Here is a 22,201-nt window from a genome sequence, read left to right as displayed (position 1 = left end):
AAAAAAAAAAAAAAAAAAGAGAGAGAGAGAGAGAGAGAGAGAAAGAAAGAAAGAAAGAAAAGGAAACAGAAATATTGCAAAAGAATTTTGAGTATCTGGCCCAGTCTTATTTTACATATAAGATACCTGAACCCCAAAAAGATGTGATTTGTCCAGCGTCATATGGAGTTAGTTATGATTGGATGAAGACCAAAATCTGGAGGTATTGACTTCTAGTAGTTTATTAATGGGGTAATTTAACATTAAAATGTATTGAAGAGACACTTTTTTTTAATTAAGAAGAAAAATTTTTTTCCGTCTTTTTTTTTTTATGCCTCCAGCAGTATTAGGAATCAAATCTAAGGCCTCAAGGTTCTTCCTCTGAGCTATTTCCCCAGCCATAGGAAAAAAATATATAAATCAAAGACTTATGATTTTGTATTTAAAACATTAATATAGCAAACAGTATAAAAATATAAAAGATTTTAACTTATTTTTAAAATATTTAAGTAATTTATGATTAATTTGATTATGTTAAGCTGAGTCTTCATTCAGCTTCTAGCTTTCATGTGCCAATTTATAGATGAACTGGATTCTACCTACAGTCTGAAAAATAGCTATAATTTTGTTTCTTAGTAATTTCCAGTTTAGCTCCTAGGATTTTTCTCTCTGGCTGTATGTCCATAGCTCCTTCCTCTTCCTTCTACTGTGTGCCAGAGACTGTGGTTGGCCCAAGGCTAGATAATTTCTAGCACTGCCCTCCTGTGAGACAAACAGAATGAAAGCAACCAGTTGGTCAAAGTATGCATCTAGAAGAATCCTGGTCTGACACAAGGGAATGAAGGATCCAGAGGCTGCCTGCAGGAAAAGACATCCCAAGGCACCAAATAGGAATTATTCAAGCAAAAGGAAGACGGGCAGCTTTCTGACTCATTCTGAGTATGAGAACAAGTCAGACTCTGCCTTCTTGTCTCTCCATTTGTGTGCCTGTGTTAATGGGAATTCATGGGAATGAGAAAGGTAAAGAGCAGCAATGTTGGCTGAAGATGTACAATAGAGGCTCTGCTAGTGCCAGGCTCTGCTTTGCTGGGGTCATTATCAACTGTAAGGGCATGTTAGTAAAGTGAGATGTGTGTGTCTGAAGCACTTCTGTGAAGTGCTTTATAGTTGGGGACAAGTGTTATAGTTAAAGCTTCGTCCCAGGGTTTCATAAACTGACTTCCAGACCACTCATGTATAATCAAATCAAGCCTTTATTGAAGCACACTAGTGGCAACTGACCAGAACATAAAGCTGTTCCCCTGATCAGCCCCGAACAATTGCAAGGTCATTCCTTATAAGCCTGAAAACCGCACAAGGGATGTTCGGGGGTCTAGCCAATGCAAGCAAGCCAGGTTACAGAAGCAGGAGAGTGCAGTCAAGTGGTGGGAAGCCTAGCCAATCACAGCCCAATCACCCCAGTTACAGAAACAGAGCCCCGTTACCCTAGTTACAGAAACAATGCCCCAATAGGTAGTTCTGCATTCTTAAAGGTTTCTATAGCAAAAGGAAAAGAACATCTTGCCCCAGTCATGACCCTTCTTCTTGGCATGGTTGTTTTACAGGATGAAGTCAAAAACAAAATGGAGTCACATTTGCTTCTACTATCACACAAGGATGACCCTTTTGATTACAGCAAAGGCTTAAATTACCATTGACCACAAAATCCCCCTTCCTAGAAGTGTACGAACTCCCTGAGCACATGAACAAAGAGTCTTTCCCTGCCATGGATTGACTGCTAACTCTGCCTATTGCTTTCCAGCTCTGCCGACTCTACAAGTTTATCGAGCAGAAGGGGGAACTGCAAGACTTAACACCAACAATAAATTCACTAATAAAACAGAAAACAGGTGTTGCCCAGTTGGTGAAGTATGGCTTAAAAGACCTAGAGGAGGTTGTTGGACTGTTGAAGAAACTTGGCATAAAATTACAGGTTTGGCAACTATTTGATAGTAGCAGGACAAATTTGTAGCATTAATAATAGCTCAAGGGGGAAATGTTTTTTATTTCCTTAATGCCAGTGTTTTATTTTAACAGAAAAGCTCTACTTTCTATGTTTTGGAGCATTTGATACCTACAAATAATTTTGGCTTAAATTAGGATTTCTTTGCAAGCATCTCAATTCCTACCATGCAGCAGTTTTTTCTTTCTTCTTCTTCTTTTTTTTTCAGTGCTGGGGATCAAACCTAGAGCCTCATGTCATCATATTTTTATTTAACACTGAGCTGCATCCCCAAGCCCTCCTATAGAAATTCTTACTGTGTTAGCCTCAGAGAGGTGTTTGTTCTTTTTTGGTTTTTTGTTTTGTTGTAGATGGACACAATACCTTTATTTTATTCTTTTATTTTTTATGTGGAGCTGAGGATCGAACTCAGTGCCTCATTCATGCTAGGCAAGCACTCTACCACTGAGCCACAGCCTAGCCAGCAATGTTTATTCTTGAAGAGAATATATTTTCTCTTGCGTGGCAGGCTACAGTTAAACAGACTTCATGCCAGAAATTGCTCAGTATTTTCTTTATGCTAAATGGATTATTCTGATGCTGTTGATGGAAAACAGCATTTTCAGTATTGTATTCTGTATTCTAAATCTCCAGTCCTTGACACATTTGTATGGCATTTTACTCTAGGTCTTGATCAACTTGGGCTTGGTTTATAAGGTACAACAGCACAATGGAATCATCTTCCAGTTTGTGGCATTTATCAGACGGAGGCAGAGAGCCGTACCTGAAATCCTTGCAGCCGGTGGCAGATATGATCTGCTGGTGAGGCCTCACCCTGTGTTTATTAGTTCTGGCTTAATTTTATTTCTTCCTGAGCTTATTATTTTGAATATGTATAAGCCTACATAAACCAGTAATACAATTGAATATCTCTGTATCATTCATCTAGAAATACAAATATAATGTGAACCACATTTGTAATTTTTTAAACTTTAAAAAAATAATTAGAAACTCACAGGACGTTGCAGAGATAGTATAGAGAGGTCTGAAGAACCTTTACCCAGTTTCCTCTAGTGATTACAATCCTTTGTTAACTTCTATAAAATATCAGAAACAGAAAATTGACATTGGCACAAGGTATCTGTACAGTCTGTGCCATTTTATCAAAAGTATAGATTCCTGTAAGGACTGCCACAATCAAGAGAACTGTTCTATCACTTATCTCCTGGCATTATCAGTATAGCTCAAGGGCAAAAACCTCCCTCCCTTTGCATCCCTTTACCTGTGCCTCATTTATGATCTAATTGCCCTCAGTGTTTGCTCTATGCCATTGAGATCCACATCAAACAATGTTAAACTTTTTGCTTTGTCAAACACAATTTTTAAAATTCAAGAGGAGAAAAAAATTCTCTTAAATTTCCCTTAAGTTTATGGTTTCGGATGAGAAATCCTCTGTAATTTGAATTACTTTTACCCTCTAGGAAAAATGTTTCTCTCTTGATACTTTCATGATTTTGTTTTTGTCTTGAGTTTGAAATTAAACTATAATATGTCTTGGCATGAATTTCTTCAGATTTATCCTGCTCTGTTCTTAGCTTCTTTCTTAAATCCTCAAGTTTGTCTTTTGCCAACCCTGGGAATTTTTCAGGCATTCTTTGGAGAGAGAGAGAGAAAGAGAGAGCCACTCTGTCTCTTTATCGTCTCTAACCTTGGGCTTCTGGCACATTTTACTTCACAGCCTCTGTTCTCTCTTTTACAGATTGAGTGACTTCAGTTGTTTTAACTTAATGTCACCATTTCTTTCCTCTTGTCTGTTATTTGGCCCATTCAGTGAAGTTTTTGTTTTGTTTTATCTTCTCATTTGCTGAGATGCATTCAGATTTTTGTTTATTTTTGTTTTCAAGCCTGTTCATGATACATGTTACAGCATTTTTATGCTGGTTGCTTTAAAATCTTTGCCATGTAATTCCAACAGGTATGTGATCTTGGTTTTAGTGTGTGTTGAATATTTCTCTGTTACTTTTATATCTCAGTTCTTGGTAGGATGTATGTGTCCTGGACATCTGCAGTCTCATGTTATGAGACTGGAACTTATCTGGATCTTATGCTTTAGCAGGCCATCTCTGATGCTACGTGGTATGGACACGGAGTGCCAGATTCCTTACTCATCCTCCATCTACACCTCCAGGTGAAAGGGCACCATGTTACTGCTTCCCACAAGCCTCCACCTATCCATGGTAGGGGGAGAGAACTGGCAGGAGGCCAGTGATAATTACATCTTCCCACTCAGCTTCCTCTGGCCCCACCCCAGTAGGGAGGGATACTTTCTTGCTGCCTGGGTGAGGGTAAAATCCAGTATCCTGGGGATCTTGCCCTCCACTGGCATTGTTGTGGGGAGGTGGTGGGCATTACTGCTAGGCAGATGTGAAAATCCTAGCTCTCTGCTTGCTCTCCTCTGAAGCCACCTTGCCAGGGTAAGGGTGACTATACTCCGCACCCTGCCTTCACTGGTGGGAGTGGGCCTGGGCTTTTTTTTTATGATGTTTAGCTGGAGCAGGGAAATTATTGTCTAAAGTTATCTGCCTTACTGGGTTTCCCCTTTCTTGTTCCTCTTGGCATTTCTGGGTTGCCAGTTTCTCCAGTACTTAATCCATGATGTATGAAGCAAAGAGCAAACCTGAGAATTCACCATTGTCATCCTCGCATTCTGCAGTCCCTAGACAGTCTGCCTCTCTCCACTTGTAGAGTCTCCTTGTTTTATATGTAACATCCAGGATTTTTAGCTATACTTAGGAAGAGTAGGGAAAAGTATACCTCCTCTGTCTTGGTTTGGAACTTACATATATAATTTTAGATTATCTAGTAACAATAAGTAAATAAAAAGTGAAATTTTAGTGATATGTTTTATTTAACCTAGTTATATCCAAAATTTCATTTCAACATTTACTCAAACTTCCAAAAATTATCAACAAGCTATTTTACGTTCTTTATTTACTCCAAGTCTTTGCAGCTGGTGTGCATTTACATGTACAGCACCTGTCAGTTCAGATTTGCCATATTGAACTATGCAGATCTAGATTTAATATTTGTTATTTTCCTAAATTTGCGTCTCTGTCTTAAAACACACACACACACACACACACACACTCACACTCTTCATTGAATCCTTTGATAAGTTGCTGACAGAGAGCTTGCTCATTAATCATTGCTTTCCTGATAGTCGCAGTTTATTCTGTATTTCACAACCAGAACTGTTTGTCTCTCCATAGATTCCCCAGTTTAGAGGTCCACAGGCTCTGGGGCCAGTTCCCACTGCGGTTGGTGTCAGTATTGCAATAGACAAGATATTTGCTGCTGTCCTCAACATGGAAGAACCTGTAAGTCCCAGCTTGGCTTTCTATCATACTTTGTTATATCTTTCATTCCTAAAAGCATTATTTGTAATTGAGAAGGGAAAAAAAAAAACTTATTTTCTCCTGTTGTATTGTCACACATCAAGGAAGCAGTGTTGAACAGCAGACTCCCTCTGGGTGACCTCCAAGTCAGTTCTTTCTGTCTACTCTTCCTCCTCACTGCAGATAGTGTCATTTCCTCAGGGCATGCAACCCTCCAGAAAATGCCACAGATTTAGCTTTTCAGAAGTTCTCTGAACCCTGTCATTTGAGTTTTTGGTGGAGCTTCAATACATAGGCTTGATTGATTACATCCTTGGCCATTAGTAGTCAACTTAACCTTCAGCTCCTTTCCCCTCCCTCCCCAGAAGTTGTAGGATATGATTGAAAGTCCTAGCCCTTTTATCCTGTGTTGGTCTTTTCAGTGACCAGTCCCCATGTCAGTCACCTCATTGGCATAGAAAAAGTACTTTGAAGATTCTAGGGATTTTAGGAAGTGTATGCCAGGAACAGAGATCACATATGTATCTCATCAGTGTAGCAGCTATAGGCTGAGGATTTGGGAAATGATCTTTCATATAATAGATACAAGGCTATAGATAGGCAATCCTTGCAATTTAGTCCTTGTCTTCTGCTCCAGCAAGGTGACTTTAGATGTTCATTTTTCCTCATCTGTCATGCAATATGTAAATGGGAGATGTTCTAGTTGTAGCAAACACTTATGGAACCTCTTTGCCTACAAAGTTAAGAATGGTTCCTTTACTTGCCCATAGTAGCTAATTTCTATCTTAAAAATGGAATATGAAAGTTTTTTTACTGTGTCTTATTTTTCCCAATGTCATTTTTAAGCAAAGCCTTCCTCATTGTTGTACAAGATTCTAAGAATGCCTTCTTACCCATGAGTGCCACCTTCTCTCATATTGTTTGTCCACATCTGCAGTGTCATTCTTTAAGTGTAACCACTATTTTTTCTCCAGGTTACAATAAGCTCCTGTGACCTCCTGGTTGTAAGTGTCGGCCAGATGTCCATGTCCAGGGCTATCAATTTAACCCAGAAACTCTGGTCAGCAGGAATCACGGCAGAAATCCTGTACGACTGGTCACAGGTAATGGGACAGAAAGCACCTATGAGTGAAGGGCAGAGAGTTACAGCTTGGATGACAGATCATCCTCTGTTTCTTAGACTCTGTCCAACTCTGCTTATCCCTGTGGTTGGAGTTGCTTCCTGTATTAGTGTGATTGCTGCAATAACAAACTTAATGGCTTAAAACAACATGTGTTTGCTATCCTACGTTTCTGGAAATCAGAAGTCTCAAATCATTTTCACTGGGTTAAAATCCAGGTGTTGGGGCTAGGGTTGTACTCAGTGGTGATTGCCTCTCACACATGAGGCACTAGGTTCGATCATCAGCACCACATAAAAATGAAGATATTGTGTCCATCTATAACTAAAAAATACTAAAAAAAAAAAAAAAAATCCTGGTGTTGGCAGAACTCATTCCTTCTGGAGGCTCCAGGAAGAATCTCATCCTCCAGGTTCGAGCTAAAGAGGCCTCCTGCAGTCCTTGCGTTATGACCCTTTTCTTCACCTTTAAACTCAGCAGTGTAGCATCTTCTTCCCTCTTTAATCCAGGCTTCTACCTTACATCTTCTCTAACTCTGTTATGCCTGCCTGCCTCTTATGAGGACCTTTGTGATTACCCTGGGCCCACCAAGATAAACCAGGGTAGTCACTCACAGGTTCTAGGGGTTAGGATATAGACACCTTTGCAGGACCATATGCTAGCCTACCTTTTACTTTTTCATTTTTTCCCCCCTTCTTTTTTTTTTTTTTTTTTTTCAGTCTTGCTAGGGACTGAACCAGGGATGCTTTACCCTTGAGCTACATCCCCAGCCCTTTTTATTTTTTGTTTTGAGACAGGGTTTTTCTAAATTGCCCAGGCTAGCCTCCAAGTTGTGATCCTCCTGTCTTAGCCTCCAGAGAAGCTGAGATTAAAGGCATGCGCCACCACCCCTGGCCAATGTACCATACTTCTGAAGGCATTCTGGGTTTAATGTATCTATGACTTTGTCTCCTCAGCCTCACTGCCAGTATAAGATCTGACACCTGCCCTGGGTGCAAAGGTGATAAAAGTGGCACACTTCGGGGGGCTCTAGATAAATAGCATCCGTGCTGTCACAAATAGATCACAAAAGGGGTGTGCTCCCAGGAGATCATCCAGGGTGATCTTCAGTGCATAGTCACCCACGCTAAAGGTGCCCCAGGGCTTGGTGATGAACAGGGACACCAACCTGCCACCCTCCTGCTCCATTCATATCACCTACCAAGAGGCTTCTACAACTGCTGCTGTCCATTTTATGTATTCTGTATTTTAATTATATCAGAAGAGTGCTGACCATCAGTTTTTAATCATTTGACAGCAACATCCTCTTCACCTGAGATTGTTAGAGAAATGTATCTTACAGTGAAATATAAACCCATGACCAGTGACTTCAGTCCTGCACAGTGGCATCCCCCACAGGCTTCTCTGGCTTGTTGCTTTTCACCTTTCAGCATTCCTTTTGGTTCTTTTGCTTTCCTCAAAGCTTTTTCACTATGTGTGCTTGTTTGTACACACATTGTATAATTCTTGGCACCTTCCATTAAGACTTGAAGTTCTTGAAGGGCTAAGGGTGTAGCTCAGTGGTAGAGCACTTGCCTAGTAATGTGCAAGGGTCCAGGTTCAATCCCCAGCTCCACAAAAATAAAAAAAGACTTGAAGCTATTGAAAACCTCTTACTATGCCTTGCCACATTGATTGTTCAGGACCCCTTAGAATAATCAGGAAAATAGGGAAGGCAAGAAATTCTTTATCCTTTTCTTTTCTTGCTTAATATTTATATTCCCTGAAATCAGCATATTTATTAATTGCTTTGGGAATACAATTGAAGACCGTTATTTTCATTCTCCTTAATTACTTGAAGTGGCTCCAGGTGGTCTGTGTTTATTCAGTACACTGTGTTTATTTGTTTCAGTCCCAAGAGGAATTACAAGAGTACTGCAGACATCATGAAATCACCTATGTGGCCCTTGTCTCGGATAAAGAAGGAAGCCATGTCAAGGTAAAGACTGCAGTAAAATTTCCCAAACTACATTTTCCTTGTGGAGCACTGGCCTTGCCACTGTAGCCTGCCTTATATGGGGTGGAAATCCATTAGTGCAGCTCTCCCTTTGAGTTGCTGGGCTTCTTGAAAAAAAAATGTATAAAATAAGGAAGAGGGAATCATGCTGAGCACATTTCTACTTCTCCCCTTATTCTCTTTCTCCATTTTAAAATAATAATAATAATAACAATAATAAATACCTGCTGATTGGCATATCTTCTGGCTGCTTCCTAACCAATTTAACTTTTTTATATAACTAAAAATATTCATAAATTGGGCTGGGGATGTGGCTCAAGTGGTAGCATGCTCGCCTAGCATGCGGGAGGCACTAGGTTCAATTCTTAGCACCACATAAATATAAAATAAACACATTGTGTCCACCTAAAAAATAAAATAAAATATTAAAAAATATATTCATAAATATAACACCACACAACAATAAAAAATTTTTCTTTTTTTATAACTTTATTTAATTAACTTATTTTATTTGTTGCTGAGAATCGAAACTAGTGCCTCACACATGCTAAGCAAGTGCTCTACTGAGCTACAACCAAGCTCCTATTTCTTATTTGTAAAGGGAAAAAAAATCAACTTTTGCCTGAGACAGTGGCACAGCCTGTGATCCCAGCAGCTCTGGAGGCTGAGGAAGGAAGATCACAAGTTCAAAGCCAGCCTCAGCAACAGCAAGGTGCTAAGCAACTCAGTGAGGCCCTGTTGCTAAATAAAATATGACATAGGGCTGGGAATGTGGCTCAGTGGTTGAGGGCTCCCCGAGTTCAATTCCTGATACCAAAAAAAGATCATCAACTTTTTTCATTATTGTTCCTGTTTTTCTTATTGTGGTGGTGTCTGGTTTGGAGAGTAGTGTAAAGTTGGCCTCATAAAATGAATTAGTAGGCTCTGTTCTTTTGTTTCTATAGGTTTTCTGTACAATCATTTTTTGAATTGCACCCTCAAATATTTGGTAGAATTTACCCATAAAGCCACAAGGGCCTAAATGTAGAACTATTCAGGTGCCTCTTTGTTTTTAGAATGAGCTTTGGCAGTTTGTATCTTTCCCAGAATTTTTCCATTTCATCTTTCAGATGTTTATTATTATTATTATCATTATTATTATTATTATACTATCTCTAGGATCTGTGATGATGTCCCTTCCTTCATTCCTGATATCTGTAATTTGTGTCTTCACTCTTTTCTTTCTGATAAATGTAGCTAGAGGTAATTTAATTTTGTCTTTTCAGAGAACCAACTTTTGGTGTTGTTTGCCTACTCTTTCATTTGTTTTCTATTTTACTATCTCCACTCCACTGGATTGTAGGAGGTCACAGACCTTTCCCGTTTAGTAGGAACATGCTTAGGACACTCTAGAGCACTTTTATTTTTTTTTTAATATCTATTTTTTAGTTTTAGGTGGACACAATTTCTTTATTTTTTTTATTTTTTCTGCTGAGGATCGAACCCAGTGCCTCATGCATGCTAGCCAAGCACTCTACCACTTGAGCCATAACCCCAACCCTAGAGCATTCTTATTAATAATTTTCTTGTGCTGCTGAGTTTGGATTTATTCTCTTTCTAGTTTCTTCATATGGAACTTTAGATCAGGGCTCAACAAACAACAACCTGGACCAAATCCAGCTCACATCCTTTTGTTTTTGTTTTTGTTTAATCATTTGTTTATTTATTCATTAATGTGTTGTCAAATTTCATATCCTATTTTTTATGACCCATGAACTAGAAGTCCTTTTTATATTCTTTGTTTGTAAAAAGAAAAAAAAGTATCTGAAGAGAAAAGAAAAAGTTTGCCAGTGCCAGCTACTGGCTTAAGTCACTGCTTTTAGACCCTTTTCTTTGCTTTTTTTTTTGGTACTAGGGATTGAACCCAGGAGCACTGAGCCACATCCCCAGCACTTTTTTGTATTTTATTGAGAAACAGGGTCTTGCTAAATTGCTTAGGGCTTTGCTAATTTGCTGAGGCTGGCTTTGAACTGGTTTTCCTTTTGTTTTCTAAATGTAAGCATTTAGTGCTATAAATTTCACTGTTAGATCCCACACATTTTTTTATATTCACACTCACTAGTTCTGCTTCTGCCCTCTAGCATAGTCAAAATAACAAGTCAAATTCTTCCTCTTTTCTCTGAAATAAATTTTAGGGGACAGCTTCCATGTCACTTATAGTGTCCTCTTTTCTGATTTAGATATCCCAGTTACTTAAACTATTCCTCATGGCACAGTTTCCAATCCTTGACCCTCGTAGTTAACCTCCTCTAGACTCATTTTATTTTGTCAGCATCTGTCTTTAAATGTGACACTGGAATTCTAGAATGCTTTAAACATGTTCCTATTAAATGGGAAGGGTCTCTGACCTCCCACAATCCAGATACCATACTTGTCCTAACATAGCCTATGAATAAACTAACGCTTAGCAATCTTGTGCTTCTTTTGATTCATACTAAAATTATCATCAGTAAAACCCACTGGCCTTTCCACAGTTACCACCATGTCTGGCTGGCCTTTTATAACAAGAGTTTTAATCACAGGAATTTATTTATCTTTGTTAAATGTGATCTTATTTCAATACATCATCCCAGCCTGTCAAGCTCTTCTGAATCTTGCTCCTGTCTATTACTGGTAGGTCAGTAGCATCTTCATATTTGAGAAGCAAGACATCCCTTCACATGTCCATTCAGCAAATGTGTTTTAGACATTCACAATGTGGATGGAATTAAATTTAGAACCAGAGAGGATACAGAAATATTTAAGCCTCAGGCCTTGCTGTCAAGTATATTTTATCATCCAGTAGGGAACATAAGACATTTGTGCATAATTATGAGCTAGAAAATGCTGAACGCCATCAAATTCCTATGGATAAAGTTCTCTGAGACCTGGGAAACCACATTAGAGGAAGCTGGGAAGTCTTCAGGGTGGTGGTGGTATTATGCCAGACCCTCGGGAATGGTTAGGATATAGATATAGAGCCTTTTAAGCAGAGGGAATAGCAAAAGTCATGGTAGTTTTTCTCAGTTGGTTGTCTCAAAGATCAGAACAGGTAGGAGAGAATAATTCTAATCTAACCTGAGTAATATATTTTGGGTGAAGTAGAAGTATTGTACAAAATGGTACTTCAGCAGAATAATGGTTATAGCTAGATCATGGACAACCCAAATGCCCAACCAAAGAGATGGAATTTTATTTAGCAACCAAGAGGGAGCCAGTGAATTTTTGGACAAAAGGGGACATTAGAGTTGTATTTGAGAGAAATTAATCTGCAGGGATGTATAGCACGGAATGGAGTAACTAAGGAAATACTGTAAGACAGGGAAGGCAGTAAGAAGAGTGTTATGGGAGGAACAGATGAATTCTAGATGGTGCGGAGGGATGGGAGGGAAAGGGAGGGGGCATGGGATTAGCAAGGATAGTGGAATATGATGGACGTCATTATCCAAAGTACATGTACGGAGACACAAATTGGTGTCAACATACTTTATATACAACCAAAGATATGAAAAGTTGTGCTGTATGTGTGTAGTAAGAATTGTAATGCATTCTGCTGTCAAAATTTTTTAAAAAATCAATTAAAAAAAAAGAGTGTCAGGCTAACCTAGGCCAAGGTTGGATGCTGGTGAAGGTTAAAAAGCAGGTACCATGGGGCTGGGGATGTGGCTCAAGCAGTAGTGCGCTCGCCCGACATGCGTGCGGCCCAGGTTCGATCCTCAGCACCACATACAAACAAAGATGTTGTGTCCGCCGAAAACTAAAAAATAAATATTAAAATTCTCTCCCTCTCTCTCTCTCTAAAAATAAAAAGCAGGTACCATAAATGGGATGGTAGAATTTGGGTTTGTATAGGAGAGGGAGGAATTATAGGCAGTTCTGAGATATGAGAAAACTTGGTGACTCATTGAGGATGTTTAAAAGGGAAGAAAATGTAAATGAATTCAGTTAAATGAGAGCTGGTTCATCATGGCCTTTTATACACACACACACACACACACACACATATACGCATTTGGTTTGTTTTTTTAATTCTGTTCAAACCAGATCAGAGTTCTCAGCAGCAACATTTCTAATGATTTGGGACAGATAATTATTTGTTGTGGATGACTGCCCTATGCATTGTTTAACAACATTCCTGGCTAATGTTCTATTTGAAGATGCCAGAAGCAGCCCCACCATTGTTACATTCAAAAATGACTCCAAACTGCCAAATGTCCCCCAGGGAACAAAATCACTGCTGGTTAAGAACCACTGACCTAAACTGTTCATTTAGTAGTCTCTCAGAGCCACCCTTTGGGCTTGAAAACCTCCAAATGATAGATCTGTCTCATTCTTTTTAGGTTAAGTCTTTTGAAAAGGAAAGGCAAACAGAGAAGCGTGTGCTGGAGTTCGATCTTGTGGACCATGTTGTGCAGAAACTGAGAACTAAAGTCAATGATGAAAAGAATATCAGGTAACTTAGTAAACAAAAGCCCAGAAGCCTGACTACAATTACCTACATAGGACCTAGGTAAATTTATTTTAAAAGTTAATTTGATCCTTTAGGGAAATTTCTTTAAATGAACCATTCTGTTGCTTCTGAATAATTCAGTCAGCAATTTAATTATAACCTAGATAAGGTCATATCTTGCTTTCAACATTTGTTTATCATAACCATTTTAGTCTGTTTTGTTCTGTTTGGTTTTTATAAAGTACCTCAGGCTGGGTACTTTTTAAAGAAAAGAGGTTTGTTTAGCTCATGGTTTGGGAGCTAAAAATCCAAGATTGGGCAGTCTATTCATAGAGCCTCTGGTTAGGGCCTTCTTGGCTGCATCACAACAAAGGAGAGATGAGGAAAAAGGAAATGGCTACACGTGAAAGAAGACAAGCATATGGGGTGGGATTACTTTACCACAACCCACTCTTGTGAGAACCAGCTCACTCTATAAGACCAACGTTAGCCTCTTTGGAGACTGTGCCTCCAGGATCTAATTATATTCCAGTAGTCCTTACTTCTTAAAGCTTCCTTCACCTCTCAATGTTGCCACATTGGGGACCAAGCTTCCAGCACATGAATCTATATTCAAACCATAGCAATGATATTTCCAAGAATTGGTTTTCTTTTCATTTTAAAAGGCCTAAGAAGCCAAAATCTGTCTGTCATTATCTTATTCAGTCTGTTAATCATGAATTTCAGTAGTATTGTATTCATGTTATTTGAAAGATATAATATGTTCTGGGAAAAAATGCCATATCCTCATGATGAGAGAGAAATTGGTTCAGCCATCTGTATACAAATTTGGCAAAGATTAAAAGCATTAAAACTATAAAATAATTTTAAATTGATTCAGCAATTCAGGAATTTATAGTAAAACTTTTTTCATCAGGGCATGAATAAAGATGTCTGTTGACATTTTGGAAAAGGTAGAATTCTAGGGACAGAAGTCAGTGGTTGCCAGGGAGCAAGAGAGGAGGGGAACCACATAAGGAAATATTTAGGATGATGGAACTGTTCATAGAGCACTGTGGTGATTGCATTTGTTGTAAACTCATCAAATCATACACCACCAAAAAAAAAAAAAAAAGGTTTGTATCAAGATATCTTTTATAATAGCAGTTCTCAAACTTCTTGATCTCAGAGCCTTCTTTATATCCTTAAAAATTATTTGAGAACCACAGAGAACTTCTGTTTACTGGATTTTATCTATCAATATTTTGTTAGAAATTAAAATTTAAACATTTAAAAATATGTATTTATTCTGCTTTAAATAACAAAAGTAACCCCATTACATGCTAACCTAAATAACATATTTTTAATGAAAAATAGCTCACTCTATAAGAGCAACGTTTTTAAAACAAAACACATTTAGTACAAAAAGTGGCATTTTTTAGACAAATTTCTTTAAGACCTTGTTGTACATTTCCTGTTATCTCGTTAAAGCTTTACTGGAAGAGACCATTCTCATATCTGCTTCTGCAGTCTGTTGTATTATCCACACATCATGTGGTCTGGAAAGCTCCATTGCATATTATGGGAGGATGAAGCAAAAGGACAACTAACATCTTGGAATTATTGTGAAAATCATTTTGATCTTGCAGACCCCTGAAAACATCTCAGGGACCTCCAAGGATCCCTGGACTGTACTTTGAGAATTTCTCATTGAGAATTTTCATATCAAAATATGAAAGCTGCAAATGTGGCATTTACCTGGCATGGGCAAGGCCCTGGATTTGATCCCCAGAGTAGTAGTAATAATAATATCAAAATATACATTAGTAGGGGCTGGGGATGTGGCTCAAGCGGTAGCGCGCTTGCCTGGCATGCGTGCGGCCCGGGTTTGATCCTCAGCACCACATACAAACAAAGATGGGTCCGCCGAAAGACTAAAAATAAAAATTCTCGCTCTCTCTCTCTCTCTCTCTCTCTGGCTCTCTCTTTAAAAAAAAAATATATATATATATATATATATATACACACATATATATATATGTGTATGTGTATATATATATATATACACACACACATATATATACACATTAGTAGAAGATTGTTTAAATTTTGAAAACACAACAAAATACTGTACCACCTTTTAAAATGGTGATTCTAATAAAGCTGAGTTTATTGACTTAGAAGGATGTCCACAAGTAGGATGGCTAGTATAATCCAACTTTTGTTTTAACCAAAATATGCAATCTATATATAGAATAGTGTCTGGGGAAATGTACTAAATATTTAACTGTGATTCTTTGGGGTTAGTGGGATTATAGCGAGTCTTAAATTTCTTTGTTATTTATAACACACATAACCTTGTAATCAGAAAATACTCAATTTTTTTTCTTTCTTTTTCTTTATATTAGTGATTCTTAGTCAGTAGCAGTCTTGTCCCCAGGGAACATCTGGCGATGTTTGGAGACGTTTTTGGTTGTCACAATAGGAGTGTGTAGCTGGTATCTATTAGAAGCCAAGGATGCTGCTAAAACATCCTACAGTACACAAGACTGACCTCCCCCCTCCAATAAAGAATTATCTGGCCCAAAATGTCAATAGTACCAAGATAGAGAAATCCTGGCTTACAGGAAAAAAAAACACTCCTTCCTTTGTTCTTCCTCCTTAGCACCACCTCTTCCCATTCGAACCAACTTTGATAAATTCACTGGCTTTTCTGAGACAATGTAATATCCTTAAAGTCACCAGATATTAGAATTATAATCCAAATCAGACAGAGTTTTAAAAGCAAAAGCAAAAAGTGGCTAACTAATGGGGGTGTAACTTGTCGATAGAGATGTGCTTAGCATGCTCAAGGCCCTAGATTCAGTCCCCAAAACCAAAAAAAAAAACAAAACACAACAACTACATAACAGTGAGAACAGGTGAACACTATTAAGACACTTAAAAAGTTGGATGAGATTTAGTTTTAACAGAGAAAGTTTCAAAATCTTTTTCCCCTGGTTTTCCCAACATAAAGTGCTATTGTGTCTCACAAAAGCTTTAAATTAATTCACAGCATTTGAAAGAACATTCATTTACAGGTTTTAAAAGAATATCCTTATTTACCAAATGTTCTCCTGTGGGTGGTCGCCAAGGCTGCTGCCACATGAAGACAGAGCATGCTGTTGCTAATGTTTCCTTGTATTATGAGGGGAGCGGAAAGAACACCCATGTTGTTTCATTGAAATGAGCTGTTTGTGTGGAGCCAGGATTTCAAACCCAGCTGAATAAATCAGAATGTTTTCTTTAGGCATTTGTTAACTTGAAATGACATCCTTTATAATTTTTTTTAACTTGCTCTTGACCAAAAGCATAACTAAGTGCAATTTTTGTTGTTTTTATTTTTCTTCCCACTAATAACCAATAGGCATGTGTTTTTATAGTCAGTAGAAAAAGTGGCTCACTATATGTATAGCTCACTGTGAGTTTTCTATGTTGCTTCTGTCTTATTGACTGTTGTCCTAATTGTTTTTGTTTGCTTGTTTTTAGAGAAGCTTCCGATAATCTTGCAGTGCAAAATCTGAAGGGGTCTAATGCTTCAGGTATAATTACTAATTACAATTGAACATAATATTGCTTGTGTTTACGTTTGCTCAAAGCACTTATGACTGTAGCCAATTCTTTGTGACACTGGAAATATCTTTTTAAAGTAACACGTATACAACAAATTGTACCACATGGAATTCCTATCTGTGCTTTGAAACCCATATTCTAGAAAAAGATAAAATTGGTTAAGTGATTCTTCTGATCCGCTGTATCTTTGTCTTACTGTCTTATTTTTACAAGTAGTTTAATCTTTCTTAGACTGGGTTTATTGTATAGATTAAATGTGGATCATTTTCTTGAAAATTTCCCTCAAGCAGAGGATTTGAGAAAAATATTTTGAAATTCCTTGGAGATAGTCGTTATGTACATTTTTGGTTTCCATGAAATCCAACAAAGAGATTCTGCCTTTAGTCTCATCACCTCTAACAACCCTTCTGAAAAAAACTGAAAAGGAAACATTCTGGTTAAGCCCACAGGAAGGCATATTTGGCTTTTAACAGAATCAGGTCTTTCCTTTTATTTCTGTTAGGATTAACTTTATGTCACCAACACATTCCAATACTTTGAGGAATTGAAAGAAGTATTGGACTGGGTGTGATGGTACATACCTGTAATGCCAGGTACTCAGGAGACCGAGGCAGGAAGATTACAAGTTTGAGGCCAGCCTTAGCAAGACCCTGTCTCAAAAAAAAAAAAAAAAATGGAGATATAGCTTGGTAATACAGTACTTGCCTAGAATGTGTGAGGCCCTGGGTTCAATTCCCAGCACCACAAAAAGTAAAAGTAAAAAAGTAGTAGTAGTAATACAAGAGTTTTATTTTCTGAGGTTCATGAAGTTTGGGGGACTCATGTTGCCTCCCAGTGCTTTGGTATATCTCCACCCAATAAGAGAGCAATCAAACTGGGTTGTTGTGGTTCTAGGCTCTTCCTAGGTTAAGTGTAGCTAGTAGCACAGATAGAATACAAAGCCTAGACATGACCTAGCCCCCAGAATCACAAAAAGAGAGCTACAAATAAACTGTTATCATTTCTGTGGTGTTTTAGAAACTGTGTAGATAATACCATAAATTTTGAAACTCTCTTGTCTCAGGCTTGTTCGAAATCCATGGAGCAACAGTTGTTCCCATTGTGAGTGTGATAGCCCCTGAGAAGCTGTCAGCCAGCACAAGGAGGCGGTATGAAACTCAGGTACATCTGGTCAAGGTTTCCTTGGCTTTCTAATGTGAGCATCAGAGAAGAAAGCAAGCAGGAAATGAAAATAAGAAACACAGAATTTCTTGGAAGTATCTTTCTACCCACTTCCCTGACCTGATGGCTTCTCAAGATTTCACCAACACAAAGCATCTCTGATGCCAGAATTCAACCCCATCTATCCTCCAAAGAGGTGTCAGTGTACACTGAAAGAAGCAACTGTTGTCAGAATGATCGCATCTAAACAGAACTTTTCTAATCTGCCTCTTATGGCAGTTTGTTTTTAATCTGAATAACAAAGCAATAGTGGTCAATGATATGACTTGAAGCAGGTTTCTCATTCCTTACATGGTTTTGGTGTGAGCTGTATGCCTAATGCTATGCTAATGGCTATGTAAAATATGAGACACTACAAGGCCCCAGTCATCAAAGAGCTTATAACCTTGGAAGCAAGCATATGCACAATATAGTTAGAGAATAGAAGAAATTAAGTAATAAAATGCCAAGCTAAGTATATTGAATATGAGTCTTAGAATGTGCCATGGACATATGTTAGGAAAGCATCCATTATGTAGAAATGAAGTTAAGGACTGGGTGTATAGCCCAGTGGGAAAGTGCTTGCCTAGTATGCACGAGGCCCTGGGTTCGATCCCCAGCACCACCAAAAAAAAAAAAAATAGGACTGAAGTAGAAAAAAATCAAATACCTCATTTTTAAGTTCTTCTGATTGTTTATGGGTGGAGACCCATTTTTTTGAGTTCCATGTTCTTATTGCTATTACAATACTTCCCCTTTCCCCTTTAGCTTAATCCTAAAATCTCTCTGCCTACACGTGTACTATTTCATTATTCTGAGTCTTTATTTGGCATCATTTCAAAATTAAAAAGAAATAAGTAATAAAGAAGTTAGAAAATTTATTTTCCTTGTGATCAAAATGACTAGACAACCCCTTCTTTCTGAGGTAGAGTAAAAGCAAATCTTTACACACTGGAAACTTTTTTTTTATATTTATATTTTAGTTGTAGTTGGACACATATCTTTATTTTTATGTGGTGCTGAGGATTCAACCCAGGTCCTCACATGTGCTAGTCGAGTACTTTACCACTGAGCCACAATCCCAGCCCCACATTGGAAACTTTTATAGGCCTTGATTTGTCACCTTGTCATGTTTTGTGGAATAGGAAATAAGATGGCTTGGTTTAACATGTTCTGAATTACATTTTCTTCCTACTAGGTACAAACCCGACTTCAAACTACTCTTGCCAATTTACATCAGAAAAGCAGTGAAATTGAAATATTGGCTGTAAGTTCTTTTTGGATATTTTGAAGATGGCCTCTGTCCATAATGTCAAAGTGTGACATCAGACTTCAGGGCTTTTTTGCTCAGTGTCACGAGTATCTGGATGTAGACCTTATTGTTACTGATGTGAACCACATTTAATCTAAACATATAAAATACTGGAGAGAAAATTGAAGGTTTGTTTTTCTCTCTCCTTTCTTCCTCTGAAAGACGGAGGAAGGAAAGCAGTGAAAACCAAAATCAGTTTTCTATGTTTCAGGGCTTTGCTTTACTAAGTACAAGTAGCAGTGTCAACAAAGCTTTGAATTATGGCATATAGGGGGTATAGTTCCCACAATACTGAGATCTTATCACCACACAGATCATCAAGTCTACTTTATAAAGTACAGAGGCATTTCACACTCTGCCGGCCCTGTTCATACTGTCTATCCAGAGTGACACTGAAGTCCTGAATCAATGTGTTCTGATATATGATGTTCATTTCTGTGAATTAACAGGTGGATCTACCCAAAGAAACAATCTTACAGTTTTTATCATTAGAGGTAAGCAATACAAACTGTTCTACATTGTGTTGATTTACCAAAAGAAAATTAAAAACAGAATTACATTTTCTTAGTATCATAAAATACTGGCAACACCAGGAATTTAATAACATTGGCCCTTTCATATGTTATATGTATTCCTAAATCAAGGTCACCCAACTAATACGTAGCATAGCCAGGATTTAGACTCAGGCAGACTAGCAGAATCATGGGGGTTTTTGATGTTGTTTTTTGTTTGGTACTAGGGATTGAATCCAGGGGTGCTTAACCACTGAGCCACATCTCTCAGCCCTTTTTTATATTTTATTTAGAGTTATGGTCTTGCTAACTTGCTGAGGCTAGCTTTGAACTCACAATCCTCCTGCTTCAGCCTCCCAAGCAGCTGGGATTACAGATGTGTGCCACCACTCCTGGCAGAATCTGTTCTTGACATAGTCTGTCTACTATGCTGTCTGTCAAACTCCAGCTAGGGAAGGTCATTTGTAGACTAGAACTATACAAAAGATCCTTTTGTAAAAATTAATTTAGATCCCTTTTGTTATATAGGTGGTATATACATTTATTATCAAATAGTCTAAATAAGAACTTTAACATTTTTTAATAGTTACTACTAAGAATACTTAATGAAAGCTACAAATGATTTTTGCAACACATCAAAGAATATATGTCTACCCATTGTTTAGTCACAGGTTAAATTAAAAATGAACTTTGCCCCAAAATTATTATTACATTTTCTGTTGCTCTCACAAGTATATACTACATATACCCCTCTACTGGCAATTTACTGATTTATGATCCAGTCAGATGGACACACATCAAAGACAATAGCTCCATTTTATACAAAGTAAACACTAGGCAGAATTAATTGATCTAAAGTCACAGCACACTGGGGCAGGATATTAGCGCATCAGGGCTGTGGCATCTAGACTCTACATAGTACCTATAGTCTTGTTTTAAAGAAAAGGGAGGGCTGGGGTTGTGGCTGTGGTAGAGCGCTTGCCTAGCATGTGAGGCACTAGGTTTGATTTTCAGCACCATATAAAAAAATATTGTGTCCATCTACAACTAAAAATCTTTTTTTTAAAAAAAATCACTAACAATTCTGAAAAAAAATAAAAGAAAATTGATGCTTGAAAGGAAGAACCCCAGCAGTCTCCCTGCTGGTTCTACAATACATTCTTCTGGTATACTTGAACAATGGCATTTCAGTACTGACCCAGAAGAAGCCAAGTAATAAACCTTCTGCCCTGTTAAGTCTTATCTATTTTTTCCCCAGTGGGATGCTGATGAACAGGCATTTAACACAACTGTAAAGCAGCTGCTGTCACGCCTGCCAAAGCAAAGGTACCTCAAATTAGTCTGTGACGAAATTTATAACATCAAAGTTGAAAAAAAGTAAGTTATCACTTGGGCATAGCAGATTTCATTCACAGGGTTAAAATTCAGGAAGAGCTTTTTAGAGTGACATTTTATTCTTATTGAGATTTGAAGGCTAAAGACAAGCTGTTAGAACTGCAGCTGGCAACCAATGAATCTTCCTGAGACTGTGAATCACAAGTCATGATCTTGTCCATAATAAAACACAGCAGAGCTGGGAGTAGCTATCCCAAGTATCATTTTGTTCACCCAGATAACTTCTATAAGTGTTTAAATGAAATAAAATATAACTTTATACCCTTATGTCAGAATGTCATTCATTCATGTTCTCATTCCACTTAAAGGGCAACAAGGAGGCTGTGAGGTAAATGGGGATCTCCTTATGTAGACCCTTTTACTGCAGTCACAGCTTCTGTAAAACTTACATAAGTTTTTAGTGACTAGCCTTCCACTCTTGTTTTTAATTAAGTAAAGCTACCTTTGTATCTCCTGAAAGTATTTAACTGTTTTTGTTCTTCACTCACTAAACTGTCATTATAATCTGCCTTTTCCCTTCTTTTGCAGGGTATCTGTGCTGTTTCTATATAGCTACAGAGATGACTACTATAGAATCTTATTTTAACCCTGAAGAACTCATTACCTTGTTCAGACAGGGGCTTATACTGGAATAATGGAATGTTGTACATTCACTGTCATTTTAAATTAACTTTAAATTCTAAGAAAATGCCCTACTGAGCTTTGTCAGTTTTTCATGTGTAATATATTATAAATTTATCTTTTTGGGTAAAATAAATGCTTTGTCATATGTGTAGCTTTTTTAATTGCAAATCTGTTAACACTGAAGGTTTTACGGAAATAGAACATTAGAAAGTATCCTTGTTCTTCCCTTGATCCTAATGACTAAGCACATGAAAATGTCCTAAAAGGCACAAAGACACCAGAAATCATTACCTTAGAATCTTTATTTTTAATGTTTTGTAATATGTTTTTCCTAACGTGGTTAAGCAGATTTTCATCTGGCTATGAGAACTCTTCCAAACTTAATAAATTATGATGATAAACTTATACAACCTGGTGGAAAGAATGTCCATGAGATGATACAACTTTTATAATTGTCAGGTTTCAATTAGAATAATCTAGAAAATAGGGCTAAAACATTCAGTAATCACATCATCCAGAATTAGTTATTGCCAGACTATTAAAATGGGGGAGGGGGGATGAGGGGATGTAATCAAGAGTGCTTAGGTAGCATGTGTGAGGCCCTGGATTCAATCCCCAGCAACACCA

At 37.8% G+C, this 22,201-nt stretch overlaps 1 protein-coding gene and 1 long non-coding RNA gene across 8 annotated transcripts in view; one reads left to right on the top strand and one right to left on the bottom strand.

The window, feature by feature from the left end:
• LOC125613342 overlaps window positions 1-17,175 on the bottom strand; it is a 31,948-nt gene extending 14,773 nt beyond the window's left edge. Inside the window, exon 1 of the long non-coding RNA XR_007343878.1 lies at window positions 17,113-17,175. This is a non-coding gene — a long non-coding RNA (uncharacterized LOC125613342). The remainder of the gene's footprint in view (window positions 1-17,112) is intronic.
• The window catches only part of Eif2ak4 (eukaryotic translation initiation factor 2 alpha kinase 4), a 103,930-nt gene extending 81,729 nt beyond the window's left edge, over window positions 1-22,201 (top strand). For 5 of the 7 annotated variants that reach the window (XM_015480841.2, XM_048793302.1, XM_048793306.1 and 2 more), the window contains 12 exons: window positions 1,781-1,951; window positions 2,648-2,782; window positions 5,230-5,337; window positions 6,330-6,458; window positions 8,368-8,454; window positions 12,831-12,943; window positions 16,448-16,500; window positions 17,595-17,692; window positions 18,930-18,998; window positions 19,493-19,537; window positions 20,814-20,932; window positions 21,479-22,201. In XM_015480841.2, coding sequence (XP_015336327.1) covers window positions 1,781-1,951; window positions 2,648-2,782; window positions 5,230-5,337; window positions 6,330-6,458; window positions 8,368-8,454; window positions 12,831-12,943; window positions 16,448-16,500; window positions 17,595-17,692; window positions 18,930-18,998; window positions 19,493-19,537; window positions 20,814-20,932; window positions 21,479-21,536 — 1,185 coding nt within the window. In that variant the 3' untranslated portion in view covers window positions 21,537-22,201. The remainder of the gene's footprint in view (window positions 1-1,780; window positions 1,952-2,647; window positions 2,783-5,229; window positions 5,338-6,329; window positions 6,459-8,367; window positions 8,455-12,830; window positions 12,944-16,447; window positions 16,501-17,594; window positions 17,693-18,929; window positions 18,999-19,492; window positions 19,538-20,813; window positions 20,933-21,478) is intronic. The other 2 variants (XM_048793303.1, XM_048793304.1) reach the window with 2 other exon arrangements.

The sequence above is a fragment of the Marmota marmota genome, unplaced genomic scaffold (assembly GCF_001458135.2).
Source record: "Marmota marmota marmota unplaced genomic scaffold, marMar, whole genome shotgun sequence".
In the NCBI taxonomy this organism is placed as follows: Eukaryota; Metazoa; Chordata; class Mammalia; order Rodentia; family Sciuridae; genus Marmota; species Marmota marmota.
Note: the sequence above shows the minus strand (reverse complement) of the source record. Positions and strands in the feature narration are given on the sequence as shown.